The 26138-nt window shown below is 38.8% G+C and overlaps 1 protein-coding gene across 1 annotated transcript in view; it reads left to right on the top strand.

Moving 5' to 3' along the window:
• MGAM (maltase-glucoamylase) overlaps window positions 1–26138 on the top strand; it is a 221792-nt gene that overhangs the window by 148679 nt on the left and 46975 nt on the right. The window contains exons 76-86 of the mRNA XM_074378986.1: window positions 64–235; window positions 2618–2717; window positions 3850–3962; window positions 5147–5272; window positions 7425–7556; window positions 7643–7741; window positions 10877–10990; window positions 12289–12370; window positions 15465–15582; window positions 22254–22425; window positions 22963–23079. Coding sequence (XP_074235087.1) covers window positions 64–235; window positions 2618–2717; window positions 3850–3962; window positions 5147–5272; window positions 7425–7556; window positions 7643–7741; window positions 10877–10990; window positions 12289–12370; window positions 15465–15582; window positions 22254–22425; window positions 22963–23079 — 1345 coding nt within the window. The remainder of the gene's footprint in view (window positions 1–63; window positions 236–2617; window positions 2718–3849; window positions 3963–5146; window positions 5273–7424; window positions 7557–7642; window positions 7742–10876; window positions 10991–12288; window positions 12371–15464; window positions 15583–22253; window positions 22426–22962; window positions 23080–26138) is intronic.

Genomic DNA, 26138 nt, shown 5'->3' with positions numbered 1-26138 from the left:
TAGCTTTCTGGCAGAGGAAAGAGTGTTTTCAGTGATTCTTGCTCTACCTACCCCATGGCCCAGGTTGGACACGAGCATTGGGCCCCTCCAGTTTGCCCAGCAGTACCTGCAACTGTCTTTCCGACTGCCCAGTGACAATGTGTATGGGCTGGGAGAGCATGTGCACCAGCAGTACCTTCACAACATGACCTGGAAGACCTGGCCCATCTTCACCCGGGATGCCACCCCCACTGAGGTGAGGTGCCTTTCCTCCTGAGTATTGCCCACAGGAAGGGATACCCTCCTTCCTTTCCTAAAAGTAGCCTGCAGGAATACATCTGTATCTTACTTTGCTCATTTTAGATATGTTAGTGTTGAGGAATATTTGTTGTTGAGGCCCATAAAGTCAGGAATATATCAATATTAGAAATAAAAAAATTTAAGTCAGAAAATTTCTAGCAATTAGAAATGTAGCATTTAAACAACTCTCACTTTTAATGGGATATATAATTTCATGATTATATTAGAATCTAGCGTATATTAGAAAATACTTCTGCCAAATTACTATGTCTTGGTTTAATAACTGAAGGGAGGAGGGCTTCAGCAGGAGCCATGCTCAGCAGAACTTGGTGGACTAAACATGTCTCTTTTGACAGCTCTCATGCTGTTCTAGGTGTCTGCTTGTGAAAGTATGTTTCAGAGATGTCAGCGTTGGCATCACTTGGGAGATTGTTACAAATGCAGAATCCCAGGCCATAGCCCAGGCCTACTGGATCCAAATATGCATTTTAACAAGATCCCCAGGTGACTCACATTCATATTGAAGTATGAGGACTGCTTTAGATTAGTGCCTCTCAGCTTATCTGGAGTGAAGGACAAGTTTCTTTCTCTTAAAAAGAAAAAAAAATCCATCATGGGCAATAATTTTGTAAAACACAATTAAAATATATTACTGGGAAAATGAAATAAAATAAAGCGCAAAGACATACCAAAAAGGCCTGCATTTTCAGTTGAATAGACTAAAATTGCCCTTTTCAATTCCTATAGAAGAATTTCTAAACTGACTTTTGGTTTTCATACTTGTCTTGTGGGCTGACTGATAGCAAAGGGTTTGGGGCGGTATCATGGACAACGCTTTGAGTCACATAGGTTTGTAGAGGATGTCTTGAAACCTCCATCGTGCTGATCATATTTCTTGGATTTGTGCAAGAGCTGCGGGTTGAAGTATGGTACAAGGGAGAGAGCGAGCTGACATTTTGCAGTTCATATTCGGCAGGAGACGAACAAAGCGAGTAGCACATTAACCTGTAGCCCAGCTACCAGCATCTGGTGCAATGGAGGGGGTGAACTTGCTGAGCAGAGCAAAGACAGAAAAGCAATGACCAACACATTCAATAAATTTTTGGTCAAGGGCCCTGGCAAATATTGAATACTAAGAATCGTACTACATTTGACTTTCTATAGCTGACATTTCTAAATTGTATAGTCACAAATTAGATGTAATGCCTTCCATCCTTCCTGTTTTTCTTTTTTCTTTCCTTTCTCTCCTGCTTTTTTCTTTCTTAATTTTTTTAAAAAATTGTCTGTATGCTACCGTGTGATGCTGTAAGTTTTCCTGGCTATAATTTTACATCTAGCCAAGGCTTATTGGTCTTCTCAATTTTGCAAATTATGTTGATTCTCTTTTTCCCCTTCCTGGTAATTATCATTATCAGAGTTACTGCCTTATGCTGCGGCTAAGGTCATGACATTGTCACACAGGGAATTTGTAAAATGTTCTCCATATTCTAATCTCAACATCTTTTGTTCTTAGAGCACTTAGAGTTATACACACACGTTATCTCTTTTTATGTCAGTGTTCATCACAGCTTTGTCACAGATTCAATATTTTTTTTTCTTTTTTAAATTGGTTTTAATTTAATAGTTTAAGGCTTTTTTCACTACTTAAGTATTATATGCTAACTATAGAAACATTAGAAAATAAAGTTAGGCATAAAAAATTCAAAATTACATATTACCATAACTTTCTGCTAATATTTTGGCATATATCATAGCAAATATGTTTCAATGTTTACAAAATAAGTTGATTGAGTTATAATTTATTGGCCATACATTTTTTTTAAGTGTGCAATGCAATGACTTTGAGCACATTTGCTGAGTTGTGCCAGCATCATCATAATCCAGTTCTATAACTTTGGCGTCACCCCAATAGGATCCCTTCTGAGCTTTGAGACTTAAACTCCAGAACTCACTTCAGCCCTAGCCAATTACTAATCTACTTTCTGTCCCTATAGATTTGACTTTTCTAGATATTTCATATAAATGAAATCATACAATATATGGTTGTTAGTGTCTGTTTCTTTCCTTTAGCATAACACTTTTAAAGGTTTATTCATGTTGTAGTGTGTATAATTATTTTATTTATTATTGTTGAATGGAATTCTATTGTATAGCTTTATCATATTTCGTTTATTTATTTTCCACTTGATAATATCATTTCAATGCCTTTTTGATACAATGTTAAACTGCATGAAGTGTTGACTAAGTATATGTTATAGATGGCTTTGAATTTATTTTAGGGTGAATGGAAACTTTCTTAACACATAACACTATTACTTTTCTTCTGTTTTGCTGATAGGGCATGATTAATCTGTACGGAGCTCATACATTCTTCTTATGCCTTGAAGACACCAGTGGCTCCTCTTTCGGAGTGTTTCTGATGAACAGTAATGCCATGGGTAGGAAGCATCTTTTTGTCTTCTGTAGATAGGGATATGTTTTAGGATTCTGCTTTTATAAAAAATTACTTTTATGGTGAGATCACCGTTGAACAGAAGGCATATTGAGCCTACAATACTTTTGTTGAAACTGGAACCTGAAAGTAGGCTAACTGTCTACAAATCCAGGTTATTATTTTTACTGAAAACCATTTCGGGGATCTTCTTTGATATAATCTTTTCCCTCATGGTCTGTAGAAAATAGGATCCACTGATAGACACATTCCAAAATTTCCTGTAGATTTCAACATGTAAAGTGTGCTTTCTGTCTGTAGGCAACAAGGCTGTGTTTTGTAGCCTACTTCTCATAGCCCATAGCCCACCAGAGGCTATGAGAAGATTCTTTCCCCCTCCAGAATCTTCATCCTCCAGCTTCTGGATTAATAGCACTCTAAAAAACATTTTTATTTATTTTTAAATATTTAATTATAGTCAAACTCATCTAATAAAGTTTTTAAAACTTTTTTTGGGGGGCGAAGCCACTCATGAAACCCAGAAGTTTGTATTTTTATGTGGCCAGGTTAAAATGATATTTGTTCTTCTTCTGGTTTTTTTTTTTTTTTTTTTTTTGAGATGGAGTCTTGCTCTGTCACCCAGGCTAGAGTGCAGTGATGCAATCTCATCTCCCTGCAACCTCCACCATGCAGGTTCAAGCAATTCTCCTGCCTTAGCCTCCTGAGTAGCTGGGATTACAGACACGTGCCACCACACTGGCCAAATTTTTGTGTTTTTTTTTTTAGTAGAAATGGGGTTTCACCATGTTGGTCAGAGTGGTCTCAAACTTCTGACCTTGTGATCTGCCCACCTTGGCCTCCCAAAGTGCTGGGATTCCAGGCATGAGCCACTGTACCCAGCCTCTTCTTTCTCTTAAAAAACAAACAAACAAAAAAATCCCTCAATTCTTCATTGGTTTCTTACACATTCAGTATTTGTATAATCTCCAACAACAACCCTCTGATAAAAAGAACAGTGTGATTTTCATCCCTTTCAAAATGAGACTGAGATTCTTTTAGATGGCTCAGCTATTCATACTCTAGAGAAGACTCTATTTCCAACCACAAAATTCTAATAAATCTCATTTTAATCTTTTCAGAGGTTACCCTTCAGCCAGCTCCTGCGATCACTTACCGCACAATTGGGGGCGTTCTTGATTTTTATGTATTCCTAGGAAACACTCCAGAACAAGTGGTTCAGGAATACTTGGAGGTTTGTCTTTGCATTTAGATAGTCATTATTTACTGCTATTATCTCATATGCTCATTATAAATTAATAAGAGAAAAATAAAAGTTATTAGTAAACTGTATGGATTATAAATGCTGGGATAGTGAGTCTTTCATCCATTGTTTATTTATTTTGATGACCTTTATTGGGGGCTTTCTGCATGCCAAAGAGACTCTGTGTAAAGCCTGAGAAATGCAAAAAGAAGTCAGACACCATCCTATTTTCAAGTAACTGGTAGTCCATTCATGTATTCCACAAATCAGCAAAGCTTATTCATTCGATAAATTAAAATTCAGTGAAAAGGAACTACCTGAATAAACTTTGCTATTTATATTTGACTCAAATTATAGAAAAGGAAGAAACTTGAGGTTGGGATCGGTGACTCACATCTGTAATCCCAGCACTTTGGGAGGCTGAGGTGGGCAGATCACAAGGTCAGGAGTTCAAGACCAGCCTGGCTAACGTGGTGAAACCCCATCTCTACTAAAAATACAAAAATTAGCCAGGCATGGTGGCATGTACCTGTAGTACCAGCTACTCGGAAGACTGAGGCAGAAGAATCACTTGAACCCAGGAGGTGGAGGTTGAGGTGAACCAAGATCACACCACTGCCCTCCAGCATGGGCAACAGCGAGACTCCATCTCAAAAAAAAAAAAAAAAAAAAAAAAATAGCTGGGTGTGATGTGCACCTGTAATCCTAATGCTAATCTCATCAGTTCTTATTCCTTTACCCTTTGCACACACCACTATCCGAAGTTATATTAGACATTTATTTATTTCCTCTGAGTTCTCCGATGGCTGGAGCTGTGTTTGCTCCATGCCACTTTATTCCAAATGCCCTTGTTAGCCCTTGCCACACTGTGAACAAATACTCAGAAAAACACTTACAGAATAATGAATGTTACCAGGTTTCCTGTAAGATGACACCATTATTGAAACATTTTCTGCAAATTTTATTAGTGTCTGATGTTGGGAATACATTTATGTACTTAGTAAAGAAGGATGTGATTGTGGGATTTCACAAATTATTCTAGAAGATTACTCTTAACTCTGGCATTTTCAGCACTGGAAACCTCACAGAAAATGAAAGGGAGCTAATGTTTTCAGTGTTAGGCCTGGGCAGTGTTTATGCTAAAAGCCTGGACACTTACTTACTTATCTTTTCAGCTTGTTGGACGGCCATTCTTGCCTTCCTATTGGAGTCTGGGGTTCCAGCTTAGTCGCAGGGATTATGGTGGCATCAATAACTTGAAAGAAGTTGTAAGCCGAAATCGTTTAGCTGAGATACCATATGTAAGTCGGAACTTCTTTTACCATGCATTTGACACCGTTTCCCAGTTTAATTTTTTTCACTGAATTCAACTTATTAGGAGAAATGTAGGTAAATCTATTGATTGATAGACAGGCACACTTGCTGTCAGAAATTTGCATGTTAAGTTATATATCTGATGATGAAAAGTATACGGCTAATAAAGTCAGATAGATATAGCTTTGAATTTTAGCTTTACCTCTTCATAGCAATGTTGGCTAATTAATTAACATTCTGAGTCTTAGTTTCCACTTTTATAGAATAAGAATGTAAGGCTAACTTTGGTGCTCTTGTAGTAAGAAATGCCTTATACCGTGCATGTAAAGCATCTAGCACAGAAGGTGAACATCTTCTAATAGCTGTTGTGTTATTAGAGAAAGCAACACTGGAGGTGACATGAGTAGCAAGAGCTGATGATTATAATGACTTACAGTAAATGACTTTCTCATGGTGACCTCATATACTCCTCCCAGATCTAACAAACTCTAATTTTAAAACTTCATGGTTATATCAGTATTTATGATGTTCACTGTCCACCAGTAAGTCAAGATAATTATTAAATGTGTAATACTTGATCATTTTCTCCAGGTGGTGCAAAACATGTGGCTAATGAATTTATCAAAACAACTTACTTGTGGTAGCTTTTGGGATTTTGAAACTTTGATGCAAGAATATAGTGTTGACTGGGCATGGTGGCTCATACCTGTAATCCCAGCATTTTGGGAGGCTGAGGTGGGCAAATCACTTGAGATCAGGAGTTCAACACCAGCGTGACTAACATGGTGAAACCCCGTCTCCATTAAAAATGCAAAAAAATTAGCCATCTGTGGTGGCACATGCCAGTAATCCCAGCTACTCATTAGGCTGAGGCACGAGAATCACTTGAACCAGAGGCAGAGGTTATAGTGACCTGAGATTGCACCACTGCACTCCAGCCTGGGTTACAGAGTCTCAAAATATAAATATGTGTGTGTGTGTGTGTGTGTGTGTGTGTGTGTGTGTGTGTGTGTGTGTATATATATATATATATATATATATATATGTATGTATAATGTTAACATCTGAAGGAAGATTGTACAGGTGGAAATGAAATGATTTGGACCTTCTTTCAGGGTTCTTCAATCCCCTCTCTGAATAGTGATGAGGGCAGGCAGGGGGATCAATTTTTCCTGTAAGAAAACAGATGGTCAGCATGTTTTGGTGTTAAAGGGGCATTGATTGTGTTTAATTTTACTTCTCCCATATCTGCTATCTGCAAACACCCAATTCCAGGAAGAAATGTCTTCCACAAATAAAATCTTTCCCCGTATGTGTTTGTGGAGGACACCTGGGTCCCACATGACTGTCCAGTATTAGAACAGTGGATGCTACGTTGGGCAACAGGCCCCAAGCCACATATTCCTCCAGGCCTGTAAGGTGGAGACTCCTACTGTATGATACATGAGGAATACTTAGAAGAACACTTCTTTTGTCTTTGAGGAAGGTGGTAGATTGGGGAAAAAAGCATGTGAAGCCAAAGGGCCTGTCCCCAAAGCCCTCATCAGCCCCTTGCACCTCTCAGTGCACATACTCCTTCACATTTCGATTTACTCACTAATAATAACACCTGCTCCTCATAGGCTGGCATGCAAACACAAGGAAAAATGTGTACATGAGAATTTAGCTGAGTAAGGCTTCATCTTTTTGTCGTTGATCATTCTTAATCATTACTCTAGCACTTTCATAGGGTAAAAGATCATTTTCTCCTGGTATGATATATTCTGGCTTGATGCTTGGGTTAAGTTGGTACACGGTTGTAACATTAATAATATAATTCATTCAAACAATCATTTAAAGAACACTTGCTGTATGTCAAGCATTCAAGCTCTCAAGTTACAGAAATGAACAAGATGCAATTCCTGCCCTCAAATCCTCCCAATACTTTATGACATAGGACAAGGAGGTAAAACTGCAACCAAAAAACAATCATGTCTTTCAAAGACAGCTTATTTACTTCTAAGACGTAGCCAACCCCTGGTAGTTCCCGGATATTAGGAAATATGGCTTCATTTTTAATGGTCAGGATCCACAGCTGTAATACTTTCCATCAGTAGAGTGCTTTTTCCTAGGTCCTAATTGGCCAGAGCTCTCTTTCAGGATGTCCAGTACTCTGACATAGACTACATGGATGGAAAGAAGGATTTCACTGTTGATGAAGATGCTTACTCTGGTCTCTCAGATTTTGTCAAGGAGTTACATGACAATGGTCAGAAATATCTAATTATTATGGTATGTTCAAACACTTGTTACCTTATTTTTTCTTTCACAGTGCAAAAAAATATAAAAATAATATTTATATCATATTTATTTATTAGAATCCTGGCATCGCCAAAGACTCTAGCTACGAGCCTTATAATAACGGAAGCATAAAAAGAGTGTGGATCATGGGGAACAATGGCGCTGCTGTTGGGGAGGTAATCTGTTAAGAAAATCAAAGGAAATTATTATTGTTTTGTGAAGTTTGTACTTTTGGTATGAAGATGGGTGAAAGGAAGGTTGCAATATTGTTTCTGTTTTTTCATGGCTTTAGAGGTTTCCTTTATTACTATTTTAAGCCAGTTGATATAATAATAGAATGATTACAATTCTGAAGGATTTAAAAAGCTAGCCCTTGATCCTCTAATACCATAGATAATTGAGAAGCAATATGTAATTAGAAGAAAAATTAGTTACCTAAAGCCCTCCCACCTTGAAATTTCTCTTTCCTAAGACAATAAATTCAACCAAAAAAAATATAACAAGATACTCATAGATTAATGTGGAACTGATCTCAACGAATGTATTTTATTTTTTTATTTTTATTTTTTTGAGATGGAGTTTCACTCTTGTCATCTAGGCTGGAGTGCAATGATGTGATTTTGGCTCACTTCAATCTATGCCTCCCAGGTTCAAGCAATTCTCCTGCCTCAGCCTCCTGAGTAACTGGGATTATAGGCACATGCCACCATACCCCACTAATTTTTGTATTTTTAGTAGAGACTGGGTTTCACCATGTTGGCCAGGTTCATCTTGAACTCCTGACCTGGGGTGAGCTGCCTGCCTTGGCTTCCCAAAGTGCTGGGATTACGGGTGTAAGCCACTGTGCCCCACCTATATTTTAAATTTACACAAGACTTACAGATAGAGCACAGTTTTAATTCTAAGGTAGCAGTCTCAGGCATTGGAATAGACTGAGCAGTAACCTATATTCAGGATAACTAAACTTCTGAGAGTACTTTAAATAGGCGATTTCAATTATATGTACGGTCAGCACTAGATGATCGGATTCTGTAAGATTTACTCAAATTAGTGCTTCATCTAATGAGTTCATGAGGCAGGGCAGGGTGACTCATGCCTGTAATCCTAGCACTCAGGGAGGTCGAGGCAGGAGAATCATCTGAGGTCGGGAGTTCAAGGCAGCCTGGCCAACATGGAGAAAAACCATCTCTACTAAAAATACAAAATTAGCCGGGCATGGTGGCACATGCCTGTAGTCACAGTTACTAGGGAGGCTGAGGCAGTAGAATCACTTGAACTCAGGAGGTGGAGGTTGCAGTGAGCTGAGATTGTGCCATTGCATTGCACTCTAGCCTGGGCAATAGGAGTGAAACTCCGTCTCAAGAAAAAAGGAAAGAGTTCACGTGACTGCAGATCTTGTTGCTCCTGAGTAGTTTATTTTGTAAAGCTGTCTTTTCTTCTTTTTTTAGAGTTCCATAGAAAATTTTATTTATTTATTTATTCTGTTAGCAAGAGTAAATTTATGAATTAACTAAGAATCTACTTATAGTTTTTTATATTGATAGCTAAAATCATATTATTTATAATTATCAAAGCAAACATCACTGAATTATCATCTACCGTAACATTTTGATATTTTATTTTTCCTTTTCCTTTTATTTATTTATTTTGAAAATTATTGTTAGTATACTTTAAATTCTGGGGTACATGTGCAGAACATGCAGTTTTGTTACACAGGTATACATGTGCCATGGTGGTTTGCTGCATCCATCCCCCCTGCACCCCATCATCTACATTAGGTATTTCTTCTAGTGCTCTTCCTCCTCTATCCCCCCACCGCCTACTATCCCTTGCCTAGTCCCCCACCCACCGACAGGACCTGGTGTGTCATGTCCACCTCCCTGTGTCCATGTGTTCTCACTGTTCAACACCCAGTTGTAAGTGAGAACATTTGATGGCAAAACTGTCTTTTCAGGGTTGTGGATGATCTTTTACCAAACTCTGCTCACTTAATTCCTTTCGTTGACTTTTTTGATGCTTAATTCTATTTACTTTTTTTTTCATTGATTCTAACTTTTCTTGAAGCAGTAGGAAAGTTTTCTTCCTTCTGCACAAGAAGTCTTTGCTTTTACTGTTTCGTTAGAAGCTAATTTCTAAAATATTAGATAAGCCTATATGTATATACTGTATTTAGAGTCCATAGTCAAATAAAAATTATCTTGCTCACCTAAAATTTTATCCACACTTGAGTCATTTCAATAGTACTCGTATTTGAGTGATATGTAGTCAAGAACTTGCAAATAATTACAAGGATCTAATTAGATGGTTGACTTCATTGGCCAATGAATGGCATGATCATTTAATAAGATAGTGGCAGAGATAGCAGTAGTGGAGGTGCAAGTGGTTTGCTTTAAATGCACTTGGTTGAATAAAGTTTGCTGGCCTGCTCTAGGTTGAATGTTGCTGTAGGTGACTGTTTTATGATACCACCTGTTTCCTGGGGTGCAAAGTTACATCTAATTTTTAATTGGTGCTCATCACCTAAAACAAAGAGCCAGGAGCTCAATCCATTACCATGGGTATTTCAAGCTCTCATCTTGAGTTTTGAAAATTATTCACATTTTTAAATACATATTCATTATATTCAAGAGTGTAAAGTTGTCCCTAAATTACAACCTATAAATTTACCGGGAAAATGAGCAAAAATGTTTAACAAAAACTAGTATCCTTTTATTTCAGAATTTTTAAAAATTTGGCTGTCGTTATATCTTGGTTGTGGAAAATAGTTACATCTACTCTTTGATAGGCATAGACAGAAAAGGGAAATAGAATAAAAACAATTGACGTGAGTGAAAAGCACGAACTTCATTTAATCATTTACAAAATGTAGTTTGTATGCCAAAAATATCAACACATTATTTATATCATAATTATTCAAAGTAGACTTTATGTAAACCTTAATTAACAACGCTTGAAAAAAGCTCATTCTTTTTAAAAATGTTATATAGACTTTCTAATAATTTAAACAATTTGTCTCCCAACTGTCCTGAAATAATGAAATTGTGCTTTTTTACTTTTCTTTTGCATAGAAAAGGGCATATGGTGGCTTTTCATTGATTTACTCAGTTGTTTTTATTGTTTCTTCCTCTTGTTCCTTGTAGGTATTTTATTACTTAGTTTAGTTTTTTTATTGTTTAGTTTTGAGGGAGTCACAAATTTTATTTCTGAAATGGCAAGTAAAATGGGGCACCTAGTGGAAGAAATCACCACTGGTAAAAGTAAAAAAACCTTCAGCCAAACTGATCGTCACTGCCTTCCGCTTTGTGTCCTAGGGATATCCGGGACCCACAGTCTTTCCCGATTACAGCAATCCAGAGTGCACCGAGTGGTGGACAGATCAGGTCCTTAACTTTCATAATCGTCTGGAGTTTGATGGAGTGTGGATTGTAAGTTATTATTGCAGAATCAAATTTCCTTTGGAAACAGATATGCCAAATTTTCAGATTAATTTTGATCTTGATGTGTAATAAAAATAGTTTGCTTTACATATTGGTACTAAAAATTATCTTACTGAATTTTATATTGATAGCTGAGTCTATATCCAGTGAATTAGGCTCCTAAGAGCCTTAGGTTCTTATCCTGTATCTTTCATCAACAGTTATTTCATTCTGATAAAGTCTTTTGCTTCTCATGGTCATGGTTTTCTTTTTCTCCATTAACTGTCTGTCAGCTTAAAAATGCTGTTTTATTAAAAGTTATAATTGTCATTTTTTGTAGCATGGATTAATAAAAATTTAAATTAACATTAGAGAATAATTTAATAAGGATCTTGTATTTTTCATGGAAGAACAATAGTTCTTCCATATTCTCTAAGTGCCAATGTTCAAGGCATTGAACCAGTCATTTTCGGAAGGACTCTGATGAATAAGACGTGCAATGATAAAAAAAATTGTTACCAAGATTAGACATCACTTATTTTTAATTCATTTTTTAAAAATAGATTTGATCTTAATTATATTCCCTTATTGTTCCTCACTCAGAGAAATAAAGGATAGGGACAGTTATAAATGAACTATAGAAATTTTAGTATATCTTATATCCTTTTTTAAATTTTTGAGACAAAGTCTCACTCTTGTCCCCCAGGCTGGAGTGCAATGGTGTAATCTTGGCTCACTGCACCCTCCACCTCCTGGGTTCAATCGATTCTTCTGCCACAGCCTCCTGATTAGTTGGGATTACAGGCACCTGCCACCACACCCAGCTAATTTTTGTATTTTCAGTAGAGATGGTGTTTCACCATGTTGACCAGGCTGGTCTGGAACTCCTGACCTCAGGTGATCTGCCCACCTCGGACTCCCAAAGTGCTGGGATTATAGGTGTGAGCCATGGCGCCCGGTCTAACATTCTTAACAACAACAATAAAATCTTCACAATTTGTAAGGCAAGGATCAACCTTTGAAATGGTATTTCTGAAGTAACTGATTGAATTAAATTTATAAAAGGTAAAAATGTGCCCACTGTCATTTAGAAGTGGAACATACCTTACAAATATATAACCTAATACAGTGACTTAATTTTGTAAAAGATAAAACAGAGGGCAGGAAAAGTTAGAGTTATTATTTAAAATCCAGAAAGCGATTAATAAGAGACCCAGATATCCTGGCTCATAGTTCAGTAAGCATTTCTCAACAGCTAAATGTAAATCAATAGCATTTTATACTTTGTGTGTTTTCTGTCTTTGAAGGAAATGAATGAAGTATCTAGCCTGCGTCAAGCTTCTGATCAGTGTGAATCAAACACCTTGAACTTTCCTCCTTTTACTCCTAGTAAGTTTTCACCTGTTTGCTAATGAGGTAGGCATAAACCATGCTTCTAACCCCCTCAATAATCCTCAGTGTGGTCAGGAGCAATTTCACTTCCCAGTCTAAGGGGTCTCCTAAACATCCTGAACACTCCTCTACTGAAGTCTCTGCAGCAGTGTTGGGTCTGAGATTACCCTTCTGCTGTCATAACTTGAGGGCCACGTGACAGAGTCCGAGCCTGGCTACCTCCCCTGGCTGCCCATCCTCTTCTTTTTCCCCAAGTCCTGCAGGTGTCAGTATTAAAATCTATGAGAATTTCAGGACACTTTAAGATACATATTACCTTAAACTAAAATAAATCTGTAATTTTCTTGTTTTCTTTATTCTTTCATTCCTTCCTTCCTTTCTCCTTATTCTCCCTTCCTTCCTTCTTCCCTTATTCTTTCTTCTCCTCCCCTCCTCCCTCTCTCTGATCATTAGCAACAGTTTAAAGCATCAGTGGTTCCTTCAGTGTCCTATTTATAGGTCCCATTTCTAGTCAAGGTTAATTTTCCAGTCTCTGCTTTTGAAAGAATATGTGTGGAGTGGGGGCACAGTGTAGAATAGACTATGCTGTGGCAACAAATAAACCTCAGTATCTCAGTGGATTAACACAATAACCATGTACTTTTTGCTCACGTCATACTCTGTTGATGGATGGGTGACTAGAAACCAAGTGGTGATTCAGATCTATTTCTGGTTCTCCCATCTCCTCAGAGACCTTTGTTTCCGGCTCCCTGGGTGAGGGAGAGAGAGGGTGGAGAAGGTTTTATGGGCAGGCCTGGAAGGGAGGTTTTCTCAATTTGCCCACATTCCTTTGAGAGTCTGGTCACCTAGGTTGAGCTTAACCTCAAAGAAAGGTATAGTTTCTTTTTTGTTTTTTTTTTGAGACAGAGTCTTGCGCTGTTGTCTGAGCAATGGCATGATCTCGGCTCACTGCAACCTCTGCCTCTGGGATTCAAGCTATTCTCTTGCCTCAGCCTCCCGAGTAACTGGGACTACAGTGCACACCGCTATGCCCAGCTAATTGTTGTATTTTTTTTTTTTTTTTTTGAGACGGAGTTTCGCTCTTGTTACCCAGGCTGGAGTGCAATGGCGCGATCTCGGCTCACCGCAACCTCCGCCTCCTGGGTTCAGGCAATTCTCCTGCCTCAGCCTCCTGAGTAGCTGGGATTACAGGCACGTGCCACCATGCCCAGCTAATTTTTGGTATTTTTAGTAGAGACGGGGTTTCACCATGTTGACCAGGATGGTCTCGATCTCTCGACCTCGTGATCCACCCGCCTCAGCCTCCCAAAGTGCTGGGATTACAGGCTTGAGCCACCGCGCCCGGCCTTAATTGTTGTATTTTTTAGTAGAGATGGAGTGTCACCATGTTGGACAGGATGGTCTCAAACTCCTGACCTCAGGTGATCCACCTGCTTTGGCTTCCCAAAGTGCTGGGATTATATGTGTGAGCCACCACACCAGGCCAAAATCTCCTTAAACTTCCAGGAAGAGAATGTGGCTTGTTGGGCATCTGAACAGCCTCTGCCAGTGTATTCTGGTTTGCCCACTTTACTTATACCCCTGAGACCAAGGTATAGCTGTTTCTCTAACTCCTTTAGGTCACTTAAGGAGTAAATAATTTTTTGGAGGAAGTGTTGACCTCTTGCAAAATCTGTTTGCTTTTTCAACTTATCCTTTGTTCTTCTCTTCTCTGTCTGTATTCTCCCACTTTTTTCCACTCTGGATTTGTTTATCATGTTTTTTTTCCTCTTAATCTCTAAATTCTATTTTTGGCCAAAAGTACATTTTGTTTTTGATTTTTTTTTCCTATAGAAAACCTCAGTCCTATCAGTTTCTACTTCTTGTGGTGGGCACCCCACTCCCTGCCCCCAGCATTTTGTCTACTCACATATGACCGGCTACTTTTGCCCATAGCCAGGCAGCCCCATCCTTTTCCAGGATTGTATAGTGCACGATAATTAGCATGAGAAAGAGCATTGAAGTGGTTGTGAATCTCATGCCACACATTTAGCTGTGCGAGAAATGTAATTTTCTTCCCATCTTCCATTTCAACTTCATTTCTGACTCCAAACCTTGATTCTGTTGTACTGGGTAAGAAAAAACCTCAGTTTTTCCTGGTTCCACCACTTTCTGGAATTGTGCCTCACACTCAGGTCCTAGGTATGGGCAAGACTTTGTGAAGGAAGGCAGATATGGCCCCAGTGAAGAGTTCACAAGGAGACGAAGTGGCAGAGAAGACTTGCCATTTTAGGCTTGAGGAAGAGAAAATGCAAACAATGAGAATTCTCAGATGCAGAATTTGAGTATTTACACATCAAGTTTCCCAAATGCCACATCTTCTTTTTCTTTTTCCTTTTTTTTTTTTGAGATGGACTGTGCCAGGCTGGAGCGCAGGGTCATGATCTCGGCTCACTGCAATCTCTGCTTCCTGGGTTCAAGTTATTCTCCTGCCTCAGCCTCCTGAGTAGCTGGGACTACAGGTGCATGCCACCAAGCCCAGTTAATTTCTTTGTTTTTAGTAGAGATGAGGTTTCACCATATTGGTCAGGCTGGTCTCAAACACTTGACCTCAGGTGATCCACCCACCTTGACCTCCCAAAGTGCTGGGATTACAGGTGTAAACCACCATGCCCAGCCCCTATTTTTCTTTTAAGTGTGACTGAGGTTTGTATTACAAAAAAGAAAAAATTCCCTTTCTCTACCTTCATACCTATACATTGTACACTCAATTTCTGTTGATGAAATATCTGTAGATAAACATTATGCCTTATACTTAGACTCAAATCCACTGCCTTTGCTCGGAGCAAGTTTCTCAGTTGCCTCCACTCACCACGATTCTTTGTGAGCTTGAGGGAATGCAGATTAATTTTAATGATCCATCTCCTTGGAGGGCTCAATGTGAATCCCAGGCAGGAAATAGCATTTAGGATAGAATTTAAAATCTGGAACAGATTTGGTCAGGTGGAGATTGGTGAGGAAAGAACAGTAATCAGGAAGAAAATAATTGGGTGGCTCTTTTGTTAAAGATGGTTGATGAGGAAGTGCCTCACTGATGAGTATTTCCCTCCAGGAGTTCTGGACCACTTACTATTTGCAAGAACCCTCTGCATGGACACGGAATTTAACGGGGGCCTTCACTATGACTTCCACAGCTTGTATGGCTACTCCATGGCCAGAGCCACAGACTCGTAAGGACTTGGTTTTCCCCTAATTTCAGATATGGGGAGATGGGAGGTGGAGGGTTTTTCTTCTGTTCTACAAGTAGCATTGTTCAAATATTTTTTTGCATTTATAGAAATGTCAAAACTCTGTTCTTCAGAGTATTTAAGAGGTCCTCTCGTATAAACCAAAGTCCTCTCCTATAAACTCTTGGTTTATAGGAGAGGACCTCTTAAATACTCTGTAAGAGTATTTGTATGGTTTCTGTACAGGATTATTTTTGACTGGCTTATGGCTAAGGAGCTTATTTCAAGGATACTAGCAGGCAATATTATATAAGGCATTTAGAGTCCTCAGCTAGGAGTCAGCTGTCTCAGATCCTTTTACCAAATGCACTTGGATTGCTTGGTTTTAGCAAGTAAAAATATTGGACACCAAATTAAATTTGTATGGGACATTCTCATACTGAAAATTACTTGTATTTTTTTGAAATTCAAATTTACCTGTATTTCCTTTTGTTACATGTAAATTTTTGGTGCCACAAAAGAAATAGCACTCAAATATAAATTTTCTCAGCAAAGCACTTTTTACTTCTATATAAGGGTGCATCTCATGGATGGAGCAATGGCGAGTGCACACCCAAACAGGGGAGAGGAAGGGGTTCTTATCCCTGACACAGGTAGCCCCTACTGCTGTGTTGTTCCCCTATTGGCTACAGTTGGACCACACAGTCTACTCTAATTTCGATTGGCTATTTTAAAGGGAGCAGGGGTATGAGCCAGAGTGGTGGGGTGAGCAGTTTGACAGGAAGGATGGTTACAGAACAGGTAACTAGAGGAGACTCAGGTCAAAACAGGAGATGAGGGGAACAGATGTGAACTACTGATTAGGACTGACAGGAAAGTTGTTTACTGAGACTAGGGTAAGGGGCAAAGAAAACCAGGAAGTTATATTTTAAAATGGAGAACAAAGAACAGGGGAGCTGAACATACCGATACATTGGTTCTTTGTAGAGGATCTCAGAACTCATTGTACTTAACAATTTACAGGCTAAACCCTTTGAAGAGGAATTTATTATATCCTACACCTTTATTTATCTGGAAATGCACACCATACTCTTCTAATTTCCTTCCCAATGTCCTGCTTATCTACCTCATAATTCTCCCTTCTGCCCCAAGACACACACAGACACATGCATGCACACACAACTACCATCACCACCACCACTGCCACCACCACCACCACCATCATCAATACTCAACACCATCACCATCATCTAACCATTGCCACCACTACCACCATTATTGTGATCACCACCACTATCACTACCACTACTATCACCATCACCACCACCACAGTTATCACCACCATCTCAACCACCACCACCCATTATGAAAGTCTTCCAAGGAGACAGATGTGTTCTGCAAACCATTACATCCTTTATATCTTGTCATGTGGATTGTTTACTTGTGACTTTGTAAATTGAGAAATAGCTCCCCTTCTCACAGTTTCTTCTGTGGAAAATGGTAAAATACAATCATTATACCTAAGAGAGCAAGAAAATTTGGAGCCAGGTTTAAGAAGATTTTAAGTTGAATTTGCAGCACAGATTGGAAAACTAAAGTTTTGGAAGAGCTGCACAGTCTAAGCTGATTCCAGTTGGTGGATCCTCCAGTGGTTTAGGAAAGAGCATCTTTGGGTTTCTCAGCTTCTCTTTTCTTGTTTTGGTGTTCTAGAGCACTGTTGTGGGGATGGGGGCAGGGAGACTTTGATGGACTTATGGGACCTGTCTCAGTCATTTTTTTACTTGACTTCTCTTTCTCTCTGGTACTTGAGGTCATGAACACTCCTTTAAACTCGGCTCCTTCAGTTCTTAAGATATTGCTCTGCTGGCTGGGTGCCGTGGCTAACATCTGTAATCCTAGCACTTTGGGAGGCTGAGGTGGGCAGATCACCTGAGGTCAGGAGTTCGAGACCAGCCAGGCCAACATGGTGAAACCTCATCTCTACCAAAAATACAAAAATTAGCCAGGTGTGGTGGCAGATATCTGTAATCCCAGCTACTTGGGAGGCTGAGGTAGGAGGATCGCTAGGCACCTGGGAGGTGGAGGTTGCAATGAGCCGAGATCATGCCATTATACTCTAGCCTGGGTAACAAGAGTGAAATTTTGTCTTAAAAAAAAAATACTGTTCTGCCTGGTACCTCTGCTCTCTTTCTAGCTGTCCCCTCTCATCTATGTGGCTGGATCTTTTCATTAGCTCTTTCACTGTTGATGATTCTTAGAAATCCATCGTCTGGCCTCTTCTCTTTATAGTCTATGTCAATACATAGGTAATTTGTAGGTAATTTATTTCTTTTCATGGTTTTTACTGGAATTAATTCTAATGATTTTAAAATCTGTAATTCTACCTGGGGTCTTTCCCCAATTTTTAGATACAAATATCCAAAACCAACCTCTGACATTGTCTACTTGGATATTTTGTAGTACCTTGAACACCATTTACCTGGCTCTGTTACCTGTTTTCACCTCATCTTTCCACTATAGCTGATCTTGTTTGAAACTCTTAAATTCTGTATCTTGGTCGGTAGCAACAGCATCCCTATATCCCAGACTCCCAAGTGAGAAGCTTGGCACCATTCTTTAATAAGGCTTTTGTGCCCTCACATCCAATCAGTCCTTGATCATTTTGATGTTACTTTTAAACATTTCTGTAACCACCTCCCTGTTTCCTCATTGATACTTCTTAATTAGGTTATCATCTTCCCTCACATAAATCATTACACTAGCCCCAGAACTAATCTCCCTGACTTTAGCCTTATCTCCCAATAACATGTCCTCTACCCTTTCTACTTGAAGCAGAGTCCAAGGAACAGCTGCATCAGCATCACCAGAAAATATTAGCATCTTGGACCTCAACCCCGAACTTAGGAATCAAAATCTGCATTTTATCAAGATACCTGGGTGTACTGAGCATATGTTAAAATTTAGAAAGTGCTACTACCCATTCCTGACAAAGTGATCTTTCTAAAGCACAGTTTGCTCATTTCTCTTTTTAGTGTAAAGTTATCTGTGGCTTGCTATTTTTTATACAGTAAAATGCTTAGCATAATCTATAAGATACTTTATAATCTAACCCTTTCTTACGATTTTTCTCTCATCTCTGCTGCTTCTTGCTGTTCCCAAATCCAAGCGCTATTCATTATTTCATGCCTTTCATATGCTACTTGCCCTGCACGAGATGTCCTTCCTTACCCTGTCCATTTTGCAAAATATACTTTTCTAAAAAACCTCACCTCAGATATAAATTCTGGAAACTTTACTGGCAGTTCTAGAAAATGGAAGTATCATTCTAGGAAAAGATTGTTTTCCATTTTTTTTGGTGCTACGTTTGTTCATATTCCTATATGCTTAGTATGCAAAAAAACATGGTTTCAATTTTTAGATGCTCATTTTCTTTCTGCTGGACTGTAAGTTTTTTGAGGGCAAAGTCACCCCTTATCCTTAGCCTGTTCAATAGTGAGTGTGCTGAAGACACTTTGTTGGATAAATGCCTGGCCTGAGAGAAAGAGGAAGGGCAGGACCCAGCACCCATGGGACCTGATAACTTAGAGGCAGAGACTGAGTCTGTGTTATTTTCCAGCACTATTTTGTCCTCATGACTTTGTATTATGTTAGATGGTCCAGATGAGAGTTCTTGTCCAGAAAATGTATAAGTTTGTATTTTGTTTAAAAAAAAAAAAGCTCTAGAAAGAAGGACATATGTTTCTGATATCATCATCTTCTCTTTCTTTGGCTTTTCTCTCTCATTCTGTTTTTCCTGAGAAATCAACTAGAGAAATAAGACTCAGTTTCCTCATCTCCGAAATGAGAGACTTGGATTGCTGTTCCCATAGTCTCCTGTTTTGATATGTTTTTATTCTTAGGTGCGTCTATCTAAGAATGAGAAGTGGGAAACAGAGTGAAGAAATAGTGAGGTTAAGAAAGAAAATGAAAGGGTTGGAGGAGGGGAAGAAAATTTCAAATTGCTTTGTTGCCAGTGACTCCTTGTGGTAAAAGTGCTATAAAATCAAGAATGGTCTGGTTAATATATTCTAATAGTTATGGTTAATAGTTAAAAGGTAATTATGATTGAGTAAGTAATAGGTGTCTTTCCGAGTTCTCTGGCCTGGCATAATGGCCTATGCTTCCAGAGGATAGTGGAGTTAAGTAGAACTTGGTCTTTGGCATGAGGCAGAATTGGATCAAAAAACGGATAAGATTTTCATTCAATGGAATCTGGACATCAGGATAACTGAAGTCATAGGTCTGATAAATATGTGGGTCAACCTTAAATGGAAGTATAGTTTGGGGACAGTGGGCCAACCAGTAATAAAATTACCCTCACCTCTAAGCTGAAAGCCAAAAGACACTAGATTCTTGTTTTTTTTTTGAGAAGAGTTTCACTCTTGTCACCTAGGCTGTAGTACAATGGTGGGATCTCAGCTCACTGCAACCTCTGCCTCCCAGGTTCAAGTGATTCTCCTGCCTCAGCCTCTTGAGTAGCTGGAATTCTAGGCATGCGCCACCATGCCCAGATAATTTTTTGTATTTTTAGTAGAGATGAGGTTTCTCCATGTTGGTCTGGCTAGTCTCGAAATCCTGACCTCAAGTGATCTGCCTGCTTAGGCCTCCCAAAGTGTTGGGATTACAGGCGTGAGCCGTCTTGCCTGGCTGAGACTAGATTCTTTCAGTGATCACAACCTGGTTATAAATTGGCTAGACTTGGGGAATAGAAGAAGAAAACTAAAAGTTAGAAAAGAGAATGCCTCTGAATAACACTGTTCCTTTAAGCTGTAAAAAAATCAACCAAAAAAAAAAAAAAAAAAAAACCCCAACAGTTATCTAATCTGTTTTACCGTAGTAACAGCTTGCCTCTAAATAAACTGTATCCACAGATATCTTCAACCCTGTTTCAGTTTCACTCTGTGTAAGCTGAATGTGTTTCTTTCATGACTGATGATTGCAGAGTACAATAAACCTGCAGCCAGTGGTAATAAAAGCCAAGTGTCTGCTAGTTTCTATTAAAGTAGGAGTGGGGATAGGAGTTGAGTGAGTCCTCTCTCCTCCAACCTACCTCTATTTTTGACAGTAAATTGTCAGAATGAAGCACTTCACTTTCTTAAAGCAATTTTTCATTTCAGAACATTCTCCCTTTTGCCATAAGCCATTAAGTATTTATAGATTCTCCAAACATCCCTAGGAAAATGAAGTGTGGAGGCTTTGGTGACTGTGATAGCATCTTGAGGAATTGCCTATTGCCTAGTGATAAAAATTTGCAGAGAGAGGTTTTAGGAAAGCTACACTTATCTCAGACCATGTATTAGAAAAAAAAAAAAAGAAGAAGAGCTTGCCTGGGAAGAGCTAGCAGCAATTGTGGCTCAGGTCTTACTATCCTCTAATTGTATTACTGTTCAATTTTAGAACTCTAATGGAAGATGTGGGCTTTATACCATAGAAAAACAAAAGAGGAAGAATCATTTTAGTAAAATACCTATTTGAAAGGTGTCCAGAATAAAAGCTAGGCAAACAGCCTGCATCTAACCATGGGTCATCCCACTGTATGTTCATCCCCTCTCCTGAAATAATTACCATTCTGATACTGTGCTTTTAACTTCTTTGCTTTCATTTCTTTTCTTTCTTTCTTTCTTTTTTTTTTTTTTTTTTTGAGATGGAGTCTCACTCCATCACCCAGGCTGGAGTACAGTGGTGCGATCTAGGCTCACTGCAACCTCTGCCTCCGGGTTCAAGTGATTCTCCTGCCTCAGCCTCCTGAGTAGCTGGGATTACAGGTGCATGCCACCACACCCGGCTAATTTTTGAATTTTTAGTAGAGACAGGTTTCACCATGTTGGCCAGGATGGGCTCAATCTCCTGACCTGTGTTCCATCCGCCTTGGCCTCCCAAAGTGCTGGAATTACAGGTGTGAGCCACTGCATCCAGCCTTCTTTCATTTCTGTATTGTTCTACTTAATATCTAATATTTTATATATAATAAAATGAAAATAATATTTTCTATGTTAGCTGTTTTAACTCTACAGAAAATATCAGATACCATATTTTGAGACTTACTCATTTCAATGACTTTTATTTTGCATAGATTAAAATTTGGTAACATTGAGAATTGCTAAGAATAAGTCTGAGGTTTCAGAGGAACATAGAGATAAGTTCTGAAGCTTCAGGTGTACCAGCTGGTGCGTGAACTCTTCTCGTAGTCCAGCAGAGGGCGCAGTGCTCCCACCTGAGCAGGTGCTGTGCTGTACAGGATTATGCATGGCATAAATTCATGGAGCCAAGGGACATTAGAAAGAAGATGGGGCAAAGAACCCAAATCATGGTTCCAATATACTGTCGACCAAAAAGACCAGACCACAGCCAGATCCAACCAGATAGAGAAAACAAAATCGGAGACAGAAGCACAGAGAAATTGCTATGGGGCCTAGAATATAGAGGCTTGTACTGTCTTATATGAGATCTGAATCCTTACCTAAGAGTGGGAAAAAAGCTTTTAAATAGTGCTAAACCTGCTTATACACCTGTTTTTTGACACCCTGATGTGATTTTCTCAGTTTGGTTGGAAGGTCCATTGCTGCCTTTGTTGTAAGCTGAGTCCTAGACATTGACAGCCCCCCTCACACTCCACTGGCTGTATTCCTTTCCAGAGCCCTGAAAAAAATCTTCAAGGATAAAAGGAGCTTCATCTTATCCCGTTCTACTTTTGCTGGATCTGGCAAATTTGCTGCTCACTGGCTGGGGGACAATGCAGCCACATGGGATGACCTCCGATGGTCTATACCCAGTATCCTTGAGTTCAACCTGTTTGGCATCCCCATGGTGAGCCTTATTTCCAACCAGGGAATTTTAACCCTTTGTCTTTTGACATTCTTTTAATTAGCAGTCTTAGAGATTATCTGAAAAACCAAGAAGCATGTTCCAAGGTGGTATGTATTGGAAAAATCAATTTTTATGTGTTACGTGAGGTGGCTTCTAAAGATAGAATGGTAGTACTTTATCATTGAGTTGTCATCTGTGGAATCTCTGAAGATAGGAAGGAGACACTATGAATAAAATGCGTTAGTATGACAGGAAAATTCCATCAAGAGAACATTAGTAAATAAGAAAGTATGAAACTGGGAACTGAATATTAAGGAACAGCCTCAACACAAAGACCATTGTTTGTTTTCAATGAGTCCATGATGCGTTCTATCTTGTTCTTCTCATTTGGCTGGGAGCGTGCCCCGTGACTCTGGGATCTCCTTAAGCATGGAACGATGTGACTGAGAGGTTCTCCTTTTCCTTATCATATAAGTACTCAGTACATGCTTTCACCTCTCCTTGACCAGTGTGCTGGTATGTGTGTTCATTCTCCAGGTAGGTGCCAACATCTGTGGTTATTACAACAGTGTCACAGAGGAGCTCTGCAGAAGGTGGATGCAGCTTGGAGCGTTTTATCCACTATCAAGGAATCACAATGGACCTGGGTTCAGGGTAAGGTCACCAAGAGGAGTGATGGAAACTTTTTGGATTAGCTAATCTACTTGCTCTTAAAGAGGATTTGAGGAAAATATTACTACAGGTTTGCCCTAACTGCAGAATAAGGATAAAAAAGTCTTGTGTGATAGCCGTAAAAAGAAGGCTATCAATCAAGTTGAGCGTGCATTGAAGGGGATATGTATATGCTGAATGATTTTATTCTTGGAAACTCATCAACAAAGTGAGATTTATTAAAATTTCTATGTTGCTGCCATCACTTCTGTTACTACTTTATATATGATAGGACAATTGGAATTAGTTGGTATTCTATTTCAATTAATACAAGGGAAATCCCTCATAGGTAGGGAGGAGGAAAGAGAAAGAATTTAAAGAGGCTTAGGCCAGTAATCTCACAATTGCTTTCACCTTTTACATCATTTTACCTTTCTGTGAATAGTTTGGAAGACTTCCCAACTATTTCTCATGACTCATCCCAACTTTATCTTCATCCACCCAAAACAGTATTTTTGATGGGGCAAAATAGTATTTTAAAAAAAAATATATATATATATATATATATATATATATATATATATATATATATTTAATTGCATTTTAGGTTTTGGGGTACATGTGAAGAACATGCAAGATTGTTGCATAGGTACACACATGGCAGTGTGGTTCTCTGCCTTCCGTCCCCTTGCCTGTATCCAAGGACCTAAAAATAGAAATCACATTTGACCCAGCAAAATAGTATTTTTGATGGGCATATGGAAGTGGGTTCAAAGTCCCCCATTAGGAGGTATTTATGATGATGGCAGAAGCAAGTAGGGTGAGATGTCCTTTATTTTAATAAAATAATCTTATGTTGAAATATTTCCAATTGAGTGGTTTAGCTCCTAATAAGTTCATTAGAATAACTTCCTAATGATCATTTTAGCTCAAGCTCTTGACTTTGTCTTTAACTCAGGAATGATTAACAGTCAAACCTTCCAAGTATTTTATCCCTGGGCTTTTCTGGCCACTTGTGATCTAGAGAGAGATGAACTATTTCTAAATGTCTAAGCAGGTAGTTGGGAGCAGTTGGGTGGGTGCTCTTCATGAAGCTGTGTCCTGGAAGACTTACATAGAGAAGAGCACTCAGATTACCCAGGAAGCTAGGTTTAAGCACATGTTTTCTTTTGACTAAACTAGTTCTATTCAATAAAATTATAAGGAGAGCCAAAAAGAAACTTTTTATTTATTTATTTGTTTGTTTGTTTGTTTATTTATTTATTTTTTGATGGAGTCTAGCTCTGTCACCCAGGCTGGAGTGCAGTGGCACAATCTTGGCTCACTGCAACCTCTGCCTCCTGGGTTAAGCGATTCTCCTCCTGAAGTAGCTGGGATTACATGCACTCGCCACCATGCCCCATTAATTTTTGTATTTTAAGTAGAGGTGGGGTTTCACTGTGTTGGCCAGGCTGGTTTCGAACTCCTGACCTTGTGATCCACCCACCTCGGCCTCCCAAAGTGCTGGGACTACAAGTGTGAGCCACCATGCCTGGCCACAGGGACATTATTTTAAAAATACTTTATATAGCTCAATGTATATATATGTGTGTGTATATTACATAGCATTATCATTTCAACCTGTGTTTAACACAAGATATTATTAATGAGCTATATTAAGTCCTTTTCGTTCTACCAAGTCTTCACTATTTGGTATGCATTTTACACTTGTAGCATATTTCAATGTTAAGATTTTCTGTAAGCAGTTGAAGTAAAATGCAATTCTACCAAAGCAATAAAGTTGGTTTCATTTACACTGATTCAGTTTTAAGATTTATATTTAAATTAACTATCATCAAATAAAATGGAAAGTTTACTCCCTCAGTCTCAGTAAACACAGTTCAAGCATTTAACAGCTTCCTGTGGTTCGTGGCCACCATAGCAGACAGCACAGCTCTGGACTTTCTCAGTTGATAACCAGGGTGATGGAGGCTGTGCAGTGTTATTCTCTTTAATGTCTGGCTTCAGAGTTTTTATGAGCCTTACACTGGGAGCATAGAGTGGTCTCATGGGATCATTTTGTTTAGAAGGTGAGAAATGGGTCTCTTAGGGAATAAAAGAAAAAAAAGTTTAGGTGACTTTATCCAAAACTCAATATAGGATGACACGTTAAAAGATGACGTGTATGTCTTTCACATCTTCCAAATTACATGGAAAATGAACAAAATAAATGCTGACCATTGATGGAAATTTTCCATTTCTGGATCCTAGGAAAATTAGATTTCTCTTCTAAAGGGTTATTTTTTTTTACTCTTGAATAAAATCTGCTAAAAACCATCTTTATAATTTATTTGCACAATGTATGTGAAAGAACAAATAGAGGTCACTAATCTTTGGGTTAGGGAAAATAAAACAAATGCTGATGGTAGAAATGTTACAGATAAAACTGGACATAAAAATTTAAAATTAACATTCATATAAGCATATGGAAAGAAAATAATGGATTACAGACCATGGTGGCAGGTAATGTGGCTTATAAGGCAATGGATTTATTTTTTTTTTTTAGTAGTTGTACAACTTGTATTATTTTCCAAATAAAATATTATGAGAAACTTCAATAGGGAAGAGAACAACACTCACTGGGCTACGTGGGAGGGGTGGAGGGGGAGGAGGGGAGGGACAGTGGGGCAGGGGGCAGGGAGGATCGGGAGGGATAACACCGAGAGAAATGCCTGATGTAGGCATTAATAAAATAAAATAATAATAATAGTAATAATTGGGCTGAGCACGATGGCTCATGCCTGTAATCCCAGTACTTTGGGAGGCCAAGGTGAGTGGATCACCTGAGGTTGGGAGTTTAAGACCAGCCTGACCAACATGGAGAAACACCACCTCTACTAAAAATACAAAATTAGCCAGCTATGGTGGTGCATGCCTGTAATCCCAGCTACTCGGGAGGCTGAGGCAGGAGAATTGCTTGAACCTGGAGGGTAGAGGCTGCAGTGAGCCAAGATTGCACCATTGCACTCCAGCCTGGACAACAGGAGCGAAACTTTGCCTCAAAAAATAAAATAAATAAATAA

Source organism: Saimiri boliviensis, chromosome 10, assembly GCF_048565385.1.
Source record: "Saimiri boliviensis isolate mSaiBol1 chromosome 10, mSaiBol1.pri, whole genome shotgun sequence".
Classification (NCBI taxonomy): Eukaryota; Metazoa; Chordata; class Mammalia; order Primates; family Cebidae; genus Saimiri; species Saimiri boliviensis.
Note: the sequence above shows the minus strand (reverse complement) of the source record. Positions and strands in the feature narration are given on the sequence as shown.